The following is a 15,799-nucleotide window of genomic DNA, read 5'->3' as shown; positions in this document are numbered from 1 at the left end:
CTTATATTTCAAGGAAAGTATTTTAATGTTTAAATCTAGAAAAAGTTTATATTTGAGCCTCATTGGAGTTGAAACTATAAATCCATCCAGCTTGATTTCTTTTTATGGCAAAGATTAGTTTATAGATACCACTCTTAACTGATAGCATAAATAATGTCATTAGACATCTGCGTATTTCACTAGAAGAAATTACATTGTGTGTGTTGGATTAGAGCTATTTTGATGTGTTTAATACTCTAAAATGCAGTGCCTGTGTACACATACATACTAATTTCATTAAAATACATCCTGCCAAATCATTGGGTTAATGAAGAGAATCAGTGAAGCAGCACCATCCTTAGTGTTTTTTTTCTGCTTTCCATTAAGTATCAGTGTGGTTTGGAAGGGTATATTTGGTCATTAGGGAGGCAGGAGGGGGACTATTTTAAGCATCTTTGTGGCCAAAGAAAAGAAGGAAAAGTGATCTGTTGCACACTGTAGTATCGATAAGGCAAAAGTCAGTTTTTTAGCTTTTCTGACATCAGGAACAGAGAGAAATTTCTCCTGTGTGTCCTCATAAAGAAGACCCTCTCTGAAGTAGTATATGGTATATACTCAATGACATTCATAAAAGAGATAAAATAATGAATTTCATTAAGCTCTTTCTTAATAATATCCTTATATATAAGCTGATGTTTTAACTCTAAAGTACAGTTAAAAAGCAAACTGTGGGGCTTCCTTGGTGGCGCAGTGGTTGAGAATCTGCCTGCCATTGCAGGGGACACGGGTTCGAGCCCTGGTCTGGGAAGATCCCACATGCCACGGAGCAACTAGGCCCGTGAGCCACAACTACTGAGCCTGCGCGTCTGGAGCCTGTGCTCCGCAACAAGAGAGGCCGCTACAGTGAGAGGCCCGCGCACCGCGATGAAGAGTGGCCCCCACTTGCCGCAACTACAGAAAGCCCTCACACAGAAACGAAGACCCAACACAGCCATAAATGAATGAATAAATAAATAAATGAATAAATAAAAAAATTAAAAAAAAAAAAGAATAGCATCACAGGCCCACATGACAATACCAGAAAACTTTATAAAAAAAAAAAAAAGCAAACTGTGTTTAAAGTATGTGGTTATTATAGATCTGGTTTAATACATGGATAATTTTATCCACGGCACTGATTCTTAATTGGGGATAGTGGAAGTTATTTGGAGGAAAATATATTAGTTTTGCATTGATTTATTCTTAATTACTATATTTGTTAGAATTTCAAATGACTTTAAAGGAGGACATGCATTAAAAAAATTAAGATTTTTGTAATTTTTACACTCACTTATTTGAAAAAGATTAAAAAAACCTTGTTTCATGTTTCTTGCCCAGCCATATATCCATATTTATATCCATATATATATATATTCATGTTTCCAGTTCTTGGTCCACAACAACAGTGATATTTATCAAGCTTTAATATCTAGTTTTGTTATCTGGAGAAAAAAGATTAAAATAATTTTTCCAAAGATAAAACAATACTAGTTAGTATTGTCTTTTATGATATCTATCCTGCTGTTGATTCCTTTGCCCTCTGGGAGGTTCTGATAGTGTTGAGAATCATTGCTCCACAAGAGTGGATGTTATTGCCTTTGGGATAGTTTTCTCTCACTCTTGGATTTTTCAGAAAAGTTGGACAGCAGAGTTTAAGGTTGTATTCTGAGGGAAATCTTGAAGGTATAGATAGAGTCTCTGATTTCAGGGTAGATATATTTGTTTTGTCAACTAGAGTCACTGATTAAATTTAAGGCTTTTAAGATAAAAAATAGCTAAGATGCTAGACTACTGTTCCCAAAGTACGTGCCGAGGCACTCCAGGACCACGCAGCAAACTCAGTGGTGTCGTGAGATATTTTAAAAATTTGAAGGAACCACAGTGATACTCAACATTAGGTTGACACTGTATGAATGACTATCTTGAAATAGTTTGCAGTTTCAGCATATTTGATTGGGCTACATTCCTTTCAATGATGTCATATCTTTGTGAAACTGGACTTTTGGCCACTGCTGTTGACAGAATGCAAGTATCACAAGAAAATCAATGTACAACAGGAAATGAGGGTAGAAGGGTCTAATTCCAACATTTGAGAAATTGTGCAGTGCCCAACAGGTGCACACATCTCGTTAGGGATTGTGGTTATTTAAGAATAAAATAAAATACTTTTCTTTCAATTCATGTAATTTAAAGGTTATTAAGTTGTTAGGATGTATTTATTAAGTTGTTTTGTACTTTACTTAATACACAGCACTGTTAGGTATTTCTTTTGGTACTAAGAACACTGTGAACTAAGAAAGTTAGGGACCTCTGTAAGAACTCTGTAATGCTCCAGCTTTGGCATTTGGGGACTGCAGATGAACTTGGTATTGAAAACTTTGTTCTCAGGCTTTCAGCATTTAATTCTTTCAGTAGCTTATTATAACTTAATCAGAGAGGCATTATTTTTCTGTTGGCATTCTCTGGAAGCACATAGAGAATGCTCCCCTGCTTTCCAAGATAATTCGTTATGTAGGTGGATTTAATGCTACTTAGAGAAGATAAACCACTGCTATCAAATAGTGGCTTATTTAATTAGTATACTGTATGTTATTTTGTGGCAGTTTACCAGATTAATAATGTTGATACCGTCTTAAGCCATATTTGTACAGCTTTTCTTTTAATGGCAAATCTTATTAAAGTAGATTCTTCCTTAATTATATTCATGAGAGGAAAAATCAAAACAGGTTATAAAAGAAACGGAATTCAGTAGGACATATTTTATTATTATTAATCAACTTTCAAAATGATTTTCCTGTGTAGCATTTGACAGCAGTTAAAATGACCCCAGGACTGAGATAAATGTGTATATTTTTTCTCCTTTCATTCCATAAGCTTTCGGTTTTTGGTACTTGAAATTAATGAGAAGCAAGGTGTTATAATGTGAAGAGCAATAGGAACCAAATAAAGCTGAATCTGCAGTGATACCAGAATGGAATTGAGGAGGCAGAGGTTAAACATAATTGGCACATCAGGAAGCAAATAGATTGCTATCTGATAGATCATAAGTTGTGTTTGTGTTTGCTATTTAATATCAGGGCAAAAAAGATAGGAAATCATCAGCATAATGATTAAAATTGGCAGGCATCCTAAAAGAAACTGAATGTGATTATAAAATTTTCTAAAATAATAAAATGGGACAGAATTACAAAGGAAAACCAAAATCTCGAAAATTAACTTTGGTAAACTCAGAACTCTTTATGCTCAATCTTGAAATGACTAGAAGATTTTAGTACCGAAGGGAGTGTAAGTAACATGAATCAATGCAAACTCATTAGTGAAACAAGCTCAGGAGGTAGTAAAAGGATTAATGATGTTCTGAAAGCTAGTGAAGGAAATACTCTTGCTGCAAAAATAGGAAATGAAAATCATTGTGTGGGAATGTAGTTAAGGGATCACATAGCTTCAATAAAACCTCCAAAGGAAGGGTTATTTTTTTATTTTGGTTTGTTTTTCCTGACATTCTGTTAATTTAAATGCAAAGAATCTGCAAAAATTTGGTGAGATGACTTACTGCTTGATCCTCAAGTCGAAATATTTACGTAATGAAAAAAAAGCTAAAAATCTTCAGTGTCTTTAATCTATTGAAAAAAGTAATTGAAGAACTACCAGTATATATATAATCTTTATTTCTACGTTTGTTATTAGTTTGATTGCAAGAGAGTGTAAATGAGAAGTAGGAAATGTTAAATACTTTATGTTGAAATGGAAAATGGGACCATGGCTGTAATAAGAAGTTACGGATGCACAAGCTGTACCCAAACATAAGTGAGTGCCATCACGACACCTGCTTTGCAAAGATTTCTGCTCTTATTTATAAGTTGATCAGTTTAAGGAGGTCCCAACAGGTTCTAAACAATTAGGTTTTGGCTTTGAAATGGCTAATTTAGTTTCTATATTTCAAAACTAGCTTTCTCTTTCTTATAGGCTGAAAAAGAAAATCCAGGACTCACACAAGACATCATTATGAAAATTTTAGAGAAAAAAAGTGTAGAAGTCAACTTCACAGAGTCCCTTCTTCGAATGGCAGCTGATGATGTAGAAGGTAATCAGAAGGAGTCTTGTTTAGTTCCTTCCAGTTGCTGAAAAGCTCTTCCTCCAGATCTTTCTTATTTGATAAAAGGGACTTCCTCCCCTTCTCCCTTCCCTCTTATTGTTATTGTTATTATTATTGTTTTGAAAGTGGGAAAAAATAAACCCATGTACAATAGAAATGTAGTTCTTATTTTATATTTGTCAGATTTAATTACTTGAAGTAAAGCATTTGTTTATGCTGCATGCTTTAATTTTTTCCCCTACTAATTAATATGTTTGATGAGTTCTAGTTTCACCAAGAGACAAGCTGTTTGGAATGGTTATTTTATTTTGTGTTGACTTTATGCAAATACCAGTTTGAAAGTAATGAGTTTCTTCTTTTTAAACTTTAGTATTGCGTATTTTTTTTTTTCAAACACAGATTCGAGAGAACAATGTAATAATCATTCTTTTGGCCTCTTTTCACATTTTTGCTTTTCTAAATAATTAGAAATGTGTTTCAGTTAAATTTAGCTTAACTGAATTAAATGCAGTTCCCACTAATTTAGAAAAACATAGAGGTATAATTTCCCATGTTTATTAAGGGAGAACAAAAGTAGATGTAGATGTTTTCAACTGATTCCATAAATTATGAGAAAGTCCTCATCATTATTCTAGATTTGAGCATCTGTAGCCTGTTAGGCTGGGTTATATTGAAGAGTTGGTAGAGCTGTAATGTTTCCAAGTCTATAATGAATCTGGTAGTACATTCAGTATAGAGGTTTTTATTAAACTCATATTCCCCATTGCCATTGTATTTGTTACAAATGTTACTTACTTTAAGGTTTCCTTGTGAAATGTAGCTTGAGAGGCCTGAAAAACTTGATTAAGCCTCCCTTTTAAATTGTATTTATTTATTTTTTTTAATTTTTTTAATTTTTAAGGTTTCATGGGTTTCCATTTACCCCAAATTGAAAATGTTCAGTCTTTCATTTTCTGATATTTTATTTGGAGGGAGTCCTAATATAATTACAGAACTAAGTTGAACTGTAATGACTTCTGCTTTGCAACCTTGTCTTCCCTAATTATCTGGCCTTTATCTCCCCCCTCCCCCCCCCCCACCTCCTTGACCAACACATTGGAAATTCTTAGACTTGAATTTGGCAGCAAGTTGCATGATTTTTTTTTTATTATGTATTTTATCAGAGTATATGATTGAACGACCGGAGCCAGAATTCCAGGACCTAAACGAAAAGGCACGAGCACTTAAACAAATTCTCAGTAAGATCCCAGATGAGATCAATGACAGAGTGAGGTTTCTGCAGACAATCAAGTAAGCAACTTTTTATTTGGTTCTTATTTTTTTTAAGTACTTCAAAGGAACCACTCATTCTGTATGTTTTACGTTGGTATGATATTAATATTAAATTGAAATATTAATTTGAAATAAAATATTTGAAAATTTTAATTGCTACATTTTTATTATTAACTTCTAAACTGTCCCTTTGGCTTCTGAGTACAGTAACATTTTTTAGAATGTTTAAAAACAGAGTGAAATGTGCATAAACTGGAATGCAGTTTGAACTTCGTGAGAAATGGAAAAATGTAAATGTTAGATTAAAGTGAAGAGAGGAGTTGGATAAATTATAGAGATTGATAACGAAGGGCACCAATATTGTTTTTATTTCAGAAATGGTACAAGTCATTAGCATAATAATGTACCCTTAGTGATGAATAGCACTTTCTAATGTTGACCAAATGGTGAACCTCCAAAAATCCTTGCCTTTGGGATATAGGTTAAAAAAGACTGAGAACTGTGTGAGGCCAGGAGGCTGGTTGATGGGCAGCAGCAAAAAGGGTCATTCTCGAGCAGGGGCACGAGTGCCTCAACCCAGGGGCACTCTCCTCGGGGGGTGAGAGGGCGGAGGAATGAGGGGGAAGCTCCAAGCATAATTTCTAGATAAGTATTTTCAAACTAAAGAGTCAGATAATTTTCTTCAGCCTCAATGGGTAGAAAACAGAGAAAGCTGGGAATAACTGTAGTGGCACTATGAATGCAACCTTTTGGTGAAACCACAAGTAGAAATTGCTAGAAAGGAAGAACTTAGCACAGATCTTTTTCTGGAAGAAGCTGCATCATATGTTGTATCTTTAAAGAACTGAAGGAGGCCGCCTTGGAATAAATATTAGCATACATCTCAGGGGAAGAGTATTCCTTGTAATTCACATTGCAAACTTCTATTTTAGCTATTTGGCCACCAATTTTGAGTGCGTTAGAGGGAGGAGTATGACCCATTTTAGAAAATAACGGTGACAGGTACCAACCCAGCTATCAAGGAGTGACCCTCTTCTTTTTGGTCCTCTAATTGAGGATCAGAAAGTACAAAAGACTTCACTGACTAGCCAAAATCCATGTCACAGGGGATAAACCCTAAGGTAAATATTTTACCTTTATTGGAAAGCCCCAACTTTAACAGTTTTTAATACAGCTTTTTATTTTCAGTTTGGTATAAAGTGAACATGTTTGGCCCATAAAAGGATAAATTATCAGTGATCTCAAACACAGCTGTTTAAACACTTAGTTCTAAAATTTTCAGATGATTTAAGGTTTAATTTGTTTTGGTGATCATATGCTACATTTCTATAACTTGGTTTGAGCCTAAGCAGACTGACTCCAGGGACTTCTCTGCTGCTTCCCAATCATAGATTCATAATGTTGATCTAATCTGGTGATTGAAAAAAAGAATGTTTCTGCTGTTTGGAAGAGGTGTGGTGAAGGACATCCTATCTAGGGTGTCAGTAGGAAAGAGGCAGAACGGTGTTGTAGTTGAAGCTCAGATAGAGATGGTAGGTCTGGAGCCCTCATCCTGCTATTTTGATACCCTCTTTCCATCTTAGGAAGTCCTGGAGACGTCTCTGCTAAACCCAGTGTGGCTCTAAAGAGATACAGTTTGAAAACCAATTTATTAATAGCCGCATTTTGATCAAAAGGGAGTTAAGGTCAAGAGCCTAAGAGGCTTGACAAAGGCTGAATTAGGGTCTTGTCTCTCATTTATGGGGCAGTAGTAATATTTCCGTTCTGTTCTCTGGAGTGTACTCAGCCAACTGAATTAAGATGATTGGCAATTAAAATTTATTTCGTATCCATTTTAGGAGGGATAATTTGCCATGGAAAGTTTGTTGTTAATATATATTGTTTCTGAGACTGAAATTCAGCCATGTGTGCATTAGCACGGATGGCTAAGGTATAATTATTTGTATCACTGATATATATTGATAACTTTTGATATATATTGTTACCAGTGTTAATTGTTTGACAAATTAGTGGATAAAATTGCACCAAAGTATAAAATAGTTTATCCTTCAAGCACAACATATTGTACAGTTATTATTTTTCTTTAAAATATTTTACTTTCTCATATTTAAGGTGGATATCCTCTTCTTTCAAAATATTTTAACAATATTTTTCAATAAGCATGGATTAAATACCTACTATACCAAGTACTGTACAAAATGTTACAGGAGAAAAGATTCCTGTCAGCTAACAAATATCCATATATTTTTGTATATATCAGCAGACTTAGGTTCGACTCCCCATTCCAGCATTTTGCTGTGTGACCTTGGATAATTTGCTTAGCTTCTGTGATTCTAGTTTCTGCCTGTGAAGATGAGGGTAATAGTTGTGAGAATTGAAATGATATACCTGGTACCTAGTACAGAACCTAGCATACACTCACAGCACCTAAAGCATTGTGAAATAAGATTTTTTTTTCCCTCTCTCTATGAAGTTGATTAGGAAAAATGATCCAGCAAACAAATTATTTTAAAAGTACTTTTGATTAATGAATGTGTCTGTTTGACTACATTTGAGCTTATGCAAATATTTTATAAAATTAATTCTTAGGATACATTCCAATTAATGGATGACTAGTGGAAACTGGTGATTTAATAGTCCAGAAAGCTATGCATTTATCTATTTACTCTTTATAATCTACATTTGCATATTCAGAGGTGAAAAACCAGCGTTTGGTTTTGATGCTGGCCTCAAAATAGCTTTTCCAGAGGTGTCCAGACCAAACTAAACATACAGTGTAGGAATTTCCTTCCTTTAGAGTGTTTGTATAAACATAATTATACAAATTTGCTTGATACAGTTAGAAGCTCTGCTATTCCATGCAGTTTTTTTAATAAGACGTATTACATTTCTTCTGATGCCTGTGGTCCTCTCTTTCAGCGTATATGTTCCCCAGAGTTGCCCCCTTAACCCCTTCAGCAACCTGCAAGTTGCTAAAATTCCTTTCTACTTACACATACTATATGTCCCGTATCACAGAATCCATTAACTCCAAACTGCATATAATTGCATTATAATTATTTTACCCTCAGTTTTTCCACAGTTCTTTATTTTGTTTAATTGTCTGAAGTATTTTTTGTGTGTGTGCCGGTATTTTCTCTTATAGGAAACAAACCCTCGGGTAGTTAACTAAAATAATTTAGCTTCCCTGGTGCAAACCTTAGTGCCATAAATGAAAATGCTGTTCCGTGTACATACAGATGACATAATATTTGATATAAATTGCTGCAGATTGTTTTAGAAAAGGCCAGGCCTAGGGATAAACAGCCTTGGTCTTTATAAAGCTGCGTGGCAAATAGTGGATCAAGGATTAGCTCTAGGTTCTGGGTTTCCAAGCAGTGGTTTCCAAACCTGGTTCATCAGCAGAATCACCTGGGGAGTTTTTTTTCCCTTTTCTTTTAAAGTACATACAGACTCCCAATATTCATTAAAGTACACAACAAGGTATGGTTATGTATAAAACAGCTGTCTGATCACTATAATTTGCTTCGTTGTATTCCTTTTGAATAAGCTTACTGTGGGTTTGAAGAATCTTCCATATTCAGAGATTTGACATTTTTTATTTGTTGAAACTAATTTTTCTCACATAATGAGATGGTCATATGACACTTTTATTAAGCAGTAGGGGGCTTACGCCCATCACAGCAATACAGAAGGATTCAACTTTCTCGAAAACATAAACGAAAGGAACAGTTAATGTAACTTAAAATTGTTATTACTAGAGGCCAAAAACCAAAAAAGAGTGGACAGATGTAATTATGTAAATTCATTATCCTGTTTGAATATCTAATGTTTTAATGTTTCAGCCTGATGCCGATATTTGAAATGCAAGAGGTAATAAGGAAATAGTTATTGAAATATTTAATAAAAATATCGTTACTCCTTCAGAATAGGCTAAAATACTTTTTTATACCAAAATTCTGTATATTTATAATTTTTAGAATTTCCATATGCTTATTTACTAGAAATAAGCTATGAAACACACACGTACACACAAAAATCTGGACACGGAGCTTGTTGGTTTTCTTTAAATAGTATAGCTGAAATGTTTTAGGTGTGAAATAACTGAAATCTGAGATTTGTGATTAAAAAGTAGGTAATAAAAGGTTATGTTTGTGGTGGTCTAGGTTGATGTTTTACTAATTCATATCTTCACACTTGCATTGCATTTGAACAGTAAAAGTTTTTGTAGCAATTAACAGCTAAGAGAATGGATGTGAAAAGGAGAAGGTTTGCCTTAGAGACCGAGAGGCTATTTGAGAATGCAGAATTACAGTTAAGTTCAGTTTGCCAAAATATTACTATGAAGTTAGAACATGGAAGTTGAAAAGGGCATAGATACAAAAGATAAGAAGACTTTTTAAAAAATCGTACATGGATAGGAAGAATAGTCAAGTCAAATGAGAATTATTGATTTCTTCTCTCTTTCTTTAGAAAGGGGAGAAAAGTGCTGATACATATATACTCAAAGGATGATTGCTGAAAAGGTTAAGGTAGAAGAATATTCTGATCTTGTCTCCCAGAAATTTAAATATATTTTCTAAAGGAAATAGTGTCAGCAAAGGTTTGGAAGAGAACAGATGTGTCTTAAGAGAGAAGAGCTACATCTGAGGAGGAAATATTTTAAACATCAGAACTATGTTTGAAACTATGTTTCAAAACTACATCAGGTCTGTAACTTGGTGTTTTAAGTACAGAAATGAGTTAACACGTAATAGCAAAATTTCATATAATTGTTCGTGAATTAGCAAAAGTGGATGATATGGTTGCTTGAATTCACCTACATGGGCCAGAGAAAGGAAGAATTGTAACTGGAAAAGGTGAGAGGCAGAGGTATTTTCTTATAAATCTGAGTGAGTAATGCTGAATGAAATGTTACTGATTTGGGAAAGCTGATGTTAGTTGTGCAGTGTTTTGTCAGCAGTGCAAGAGTAGTTGGGATCACAGGAGGGTACAGGCTAAAACCCCCATTCAACTAGCCAGTCAAGTATTTGTGCTTGATGCCGTGTTCATATGGTTGTTAACAGTGCAGTGATTCTTAAAAAAAAATGTAGACTTCTTTCAAATGAAACTGATTTTAAGAAGATTCTTTTTTCCTCACCCAACAGGGATATAGCTAGTGCAATAAAAGAACTTCTTGATACAGTGAACAGTGTCTTCAAGAAATATCAATACCAGAACCGCAGGGTAAGTTTAGTAGAAGCCTTGCAAGCTGCCACCCTAGATACTGGTTTACACCTAGTCGTTTTACTGAATTAAATAATAAGACTGTTGAACTATTGGAAATGGTTTTGTATCATTAATGACTGGGTTTGTCCTTGCATTTAAATATGCTGTTACATATATTTAAGTAAATACTCCTAAAAATGCTTATCTGTAATATAAGGTACGTTCGTATTCTGTGTAATCTCCTGTCTTTGACTTTGGCTTTTGTGTTACTTCTCTTTTCTTATTTAGTATTTTTTAAAATTATTTTTGATGTCTGCAGGCACTTGAACACCAAAAGAAAGAATTTGTAAAGTACTCCAAAAGTTTCAGTGATACTCTGAAAACCTATTTTAAAGATGGCAAGTAAGTATTGTCATTTATCATCCTTTTCTTTTAAAAATTAGAAAGCTGTGTGGTTTTATATGATACTAAAACCATATAAATTAAACCCTTTTACTATATTATTAATACTTACACCAACTTACTAAGATAGACTGTTAAAAATAGAAAGGGAATGGTTGATAATCCAGCCATAACTCTAGTCTGGAGCAGGAGTTGCATGCAGACTTTTTCTGAAAAGGGCCAGATGGCAGATATTTTGACTTGGTGGGCTTGTTGCAGCTGCAGCACTTCACCTCTGCTTCTGTAGTGCAGAAGCAGCTGTAGACAGTGTGGAAACAAGTGGCATTTTTGTGGCTGTGTTCTAACAAAACCTTACTTATAGACACTGAATTATATAATTCAGCTGTCACATCATAATATTTTGATTTTTAAAAAAATTTTTACTGTTTCAAATGTAAAAGTATTCCTAGCTCGCAGACCATACAGTGAGTGAGATTTGGCTTACTGGCCTACTTTACCAACCCCTGAAGCAGTGATTCTCAAACTTTAATAGCCTCAGAATCACCTGGAGGGCTTGTTAAAGACAGATTGCTTTTGGGTCCCACCCAGAGTTTCTGATTCTGTAGGTCTAGGGTGGGCCCAAGAATTTACATTTCTGAGAAATTTCCAGATGTCATGGATCCTGCAGGTCTGTTAAGAACTGCTGCACAATTGTTAAAACAGTGTTTCTCAATACTGTTTGCACATTACAGTCACTTGGGTTCAGTGTGTTAAAATCCCAGTGCCTTGGCCCTACCTTCAGAGATTCTGACTCCATTGGCTTGGAGTGGGGTCAGGGTTCAGGTGTGTTTTTGTAAAAGTGCTTCACATGTTTTTAAAATGCTGTAAACGGTTGTGATCCACTGTCCTGAAATAGGGAGGGCTTTCTGTAAGACAGGAAGTATACTAAAAAGGTAAATAGGACATTATTTTAAAATTTACATACATTTGGCTGTAGAACATTCTAGAAAGCCGAGTAATCTTATGTGATTTATGTATGATACACATGTACCTATAATGTATAAACTGATGCAGAGGCTATGTCTTCTGCAGCCTCATACCTTATCAAGAATTCTTTGTACCTCAAATAGAGTTTTGTGGACAAGACCAATTTCCTACAGTGCTTGAAGCAGAAGAATAAATGGTGATTATTTCAGCTCTAATTGGCAGGGACCTCTAACATCCTATACCACCATTGACATTTTAAGATCCAAATATCCATGTCAAACTATTACAATATTACTGTAGTAATATTAAAAAATAATAAAAATACATTAGAATGGTATATTGATTTTCATAGTTATTTTAAATAGTTCAAACAGGTTGAAATATTTACATTTTATTCTAAATTAAAGATATTGAGCTAAATATTATTAATGGTTTTGTGTTGTTTCATACTACTATTCAGGTTGTCTAGGGGAAATGTACCTTGTTGACTTAGTTTAATAAGCTAGCAGGTGTGTTCTGAAAATAAACTTACATCTATTTTTCCTTGGTCTCCCCTGCTAAGCCCAAATAACCAAAAAACACATTAAAAGAATAATTTGCATTAAGAAAATTATTTATGATACTGATTAATTGAGAACTATCCTAGAATAAGCACATTGAAAGGTAGAAATTCATTTGGAGCATAATTTTCATTAATCTGAAATTATTCACTCTCATTCCTGTTTGTACATTAGAATCACTTGGGTTCAGTTTTTAAAAATCCTGGTGCCTTGGTGCCATATTTATTTTTAACAGTTTAAACAGGCATATGGATTATTCAAGCTCTCTACTACTTTTTCTCCATTCAGCAGCTTGTTTAAATTACCATTATTTGCGTATGAATAATGTGCCACAAGTTTTGTCCCTGTTTCCTCAAAATTGAAAATTATTAATAGAGGCTGATCTTTGAGCCATTTTTCAGTAGGAGGATGAATTTACATTGATTCGTCGTCTAATTCTTCCTAGTCCCCCTTTTTTGAGGAATGTCTAGGATGAAGATACAGTCAGCCCTTAGTATCTGCAGGTTCCACATCCCTGGATTCAACCAATTGTGGATTGAAAATATTTGGGGAAAAAAATTCCAGAAAGTTCCATAGCATTTATATTGTATTTACAGCTATTTACATTGTGTTTACATTGTATTAGGTATTACAGGTTAGAATCTAGAGATGATTTAAAGTGTACTGGAGGATGTGCATAGGTTATGTGCAAATACTACACCATTTTATGTAAGGGCATTGAGCATCCACAGATGTTGGTACCTGAGGGGGGGTCCTGGAACCAGTCCCTCTTGGATACCAAGGGACAGTTGTACAAACTTAGCTTTGCTGCTGAGAAACTGATAAGGCCCCGCAAGGGGACTAGGGCGTCACGTCTGTGCTCCAGATCATATGAAGATGGACTGACAGGAAATATGGTGCACGTGAAGTAATTTTTAAGAGCATATTTTTATATATTGTCGACTCATAAATATTGAAACCACATGATTATTTTGTTTTAAAAGTATATTCTAAAAGTAATTTAAAATTCTCAGTTTTTTTTTTGAAAGAAGGTAAGAGAGATTGGGATGAATCAGATTCAAAGTAATGAGCTTTTTCTTAAGTATTTATCATGCCCATTGATATACAGATTTTGAGACGGAGTATAATGTTTTAGCAGATCTTATTTTGGTAACTTCTGTGAAACTGCAGCTGGAGACTATGTTTGAATCCTCTTTGGCCAGTTATTTTTTCGACCTATAAGTGAACTCTGGTTGTTGAGGTGCCACCCATCATTAGCAGCCCACCAACACCTTATTGCCAGCCAGAACCACTAGGGGGCAGTAATTCCTAGATAGTTTCAAATGATGCAGGACCCTTCAGTTCCAAGCTGGGATAAAATTTATGATACTCAGTACCAACTTGCCTTTTTTTCCCCCTAAATTGATCTTTATTGCTACTGCTAGTAGGGCATTTTAAGTATAAAATATTTTTAAAGGATGATTTTTTGGGGGATAAAATTAATTGTTCTTTTTTTTTTTTTTTTTTTGAAACAGGGCAATAAATGTGTTCATAAGTGCCAACCGACTAATTCATCAAACCAACTTGATACTTCAGACCTTCAAAACTGTGGCCTGAAAGTTGTATATGTTAAGAGATGTACTTCTCAGTGGCAGTATTGGACTGCCTTTATCTGTAAATTTTAAAGTTTTGACTGTATAAATTATCAGTCCCTCCTGAAGGGATCTAATAATCCAGGATGTTGAATGGGATTATTGCCATCTTACACCATATTTTTGTAAAATGTAGCTTAATCATAATCTCACACTGAAGATTTTGCATCACTTTTGCTATTATCATTCTTTTAAGAATTATAAGCCAAAAGAATTTACGCCTTAATGTGTCATTATATAACATTCCTTAAAAGAATTGTAAATATTGGTGTTTGTTTCTGACATTTTAACTTGAAAGCGATATGCTGCAAGATAATGTATTTAACAATATTTGGTGGCAAATATTCAATAAATAGTTTACATCTGTTAAACATTTCTTTACTTGAAAAAATGCATATATATATGTGAATATATATATGATCAGAAGACCAAGACGACTTGGTGTAATGTCTAAAGAACTTCTAACGGGAGCTTATTAGCAGTTTATCAGATAATAAAGCAACAAGAATTCCTATTTTTTTTGTCCTTAATCACTCTGGGCAAAACGTAGTTAATGAAAATATTTTCGTTAGTTATTATATTTGAGGTACTGAGTATTTTTCCAACCTTTGTTTTAAGAGACTTATGAGAAGGAGATGGCAGTTTATAGTGTCTTCACACTGTACTGCCACTTTTGAACTCTACAATGTAAGATTAAGTCTTTCTGGTATGCTGGGCCCTAATAAGATTTGCGCCTTTTTTCCGTAAATAGCCACAACTAATAGTAAGTTGAAGCTATACCAGTGCTAGTTGGTTTGAAATTGTCATGAGTGTTAATAATATTATATACACTCTTTAAATATGTACAGTTTTGTTTTACTGTAGAGAAGTTTTAAGGAAATCATGTATCAAGTATTCATGTTAAGTGATTTCATTTTTCAATTATGATAAAATAAAGGAAAAAATCAGAATTTATCTTTTATAAAGATTTTAAATGTTAAACTAAATTTATGTTGGCAATATAAATTTTTTTGCTATGATGCAATTTAGTTATTTTTTAAAATTCTTTCTCCCATTTTAAAAAACAGACTTTTAAAGAATTACTGTCATTAGCAACATAAAAGGAAATCGTCCTGTTAGATGTAAACAGGAAATATGTGGAGGGGAGCAAAAAAAAATAGACAGTTGGATGAAATCTCATAATTTATGGACATTTTACTGAATTGATTTTTTTTTTTTTTCTTCAGAGATACATAGCTAGTAAAACACAAAGAACTGGCAATTTTAATACTGTTTGTTTTTGGTATAAGCTATTTTTCACTCTTGGAAGTAGAAGGATGGTTATTTGCAAAATAGACTTGTGAATATATGAAGAAAAAATATACTGTTTTTCTTTTTTTTGAGCAGCAGACCTTTCTAAGATAAACAAGTACTGTCTTTCTTCCTCTTGTCTTTACCTCCTTAAGAGAACTCATCAGTTACCAGCCGTGCCCCAACTCATCTGTTTTTATAAGTCTTCTGTCTTTTTATTCTACTATGCAATATGTCTGGCTTCTATTTTCATGAAATTTACCTCCAAAAAGGAGGTTTATTCTCAGGATAATTCAGTTTCTTACATGATCCTAGTGGATTTGTGTTTTTGGGTCAAGGAGGAAAAGACCAGTGTG

At 34.0% G+C, this 15,799-nt stretch overlaps 1 protein-coding gene across 1 annotated transcript in view; it reads left to right on the top strand.

Annotated features, from left to right (window-relative positions):
- The window catches only part of PDCD10 (programmed cell death 10), a 40,256-nt gene extending 25,589 nt beyond the window's left edge, over nt 1-14,667 (top strand). The window contains exons 4-8 of the mRNA XM_068547402.1: nt 3,985-4,102; nt 5,278-5,404; nt 10,534-10,612; nt 10,914-10,996; nt 14,037-14,667. Of these exons, the coding sequence (XP_068403503.1) occupies nt 3,985-4,102; nt 5,278-5,404; nt 10,534-10,612; nt 10,914-10,996; nt 14,037-14,118 (489 nt within the window). The 3' untranslated portion in view covers nt 14,119-14,667. The remainder of the gene's footprint in view (nt 1-3,984; nt 4,103-5,277; nt 5,405-10,533; nt 10,613-10,913; nt 10,997-14,036) is intronic.
- Nucleotides 14,668-15,799: the final 1,132 nt, after the last annotated feature.

This window comes from Eschrichtius robustus, chromosome 6 (genome assembly GCF_028021215.1).
Source record: "Eschrichtius robustus isolate mEscRob2 chromosome 6, mEscRob2.pri, whole genome shotgun sequence".
In the NCBI taxonomy this organism is placed as follows: domain Eukaryota; kingdom Metazoa; phylum Chordata; class Mammalia; order Artiodactyla; family Eschrichtiidae; genus Eschrichtius; species Eschrichtius robustus.
This window is presented reverse-complemented; position numbering and strand designations above follow the sequence as displayed.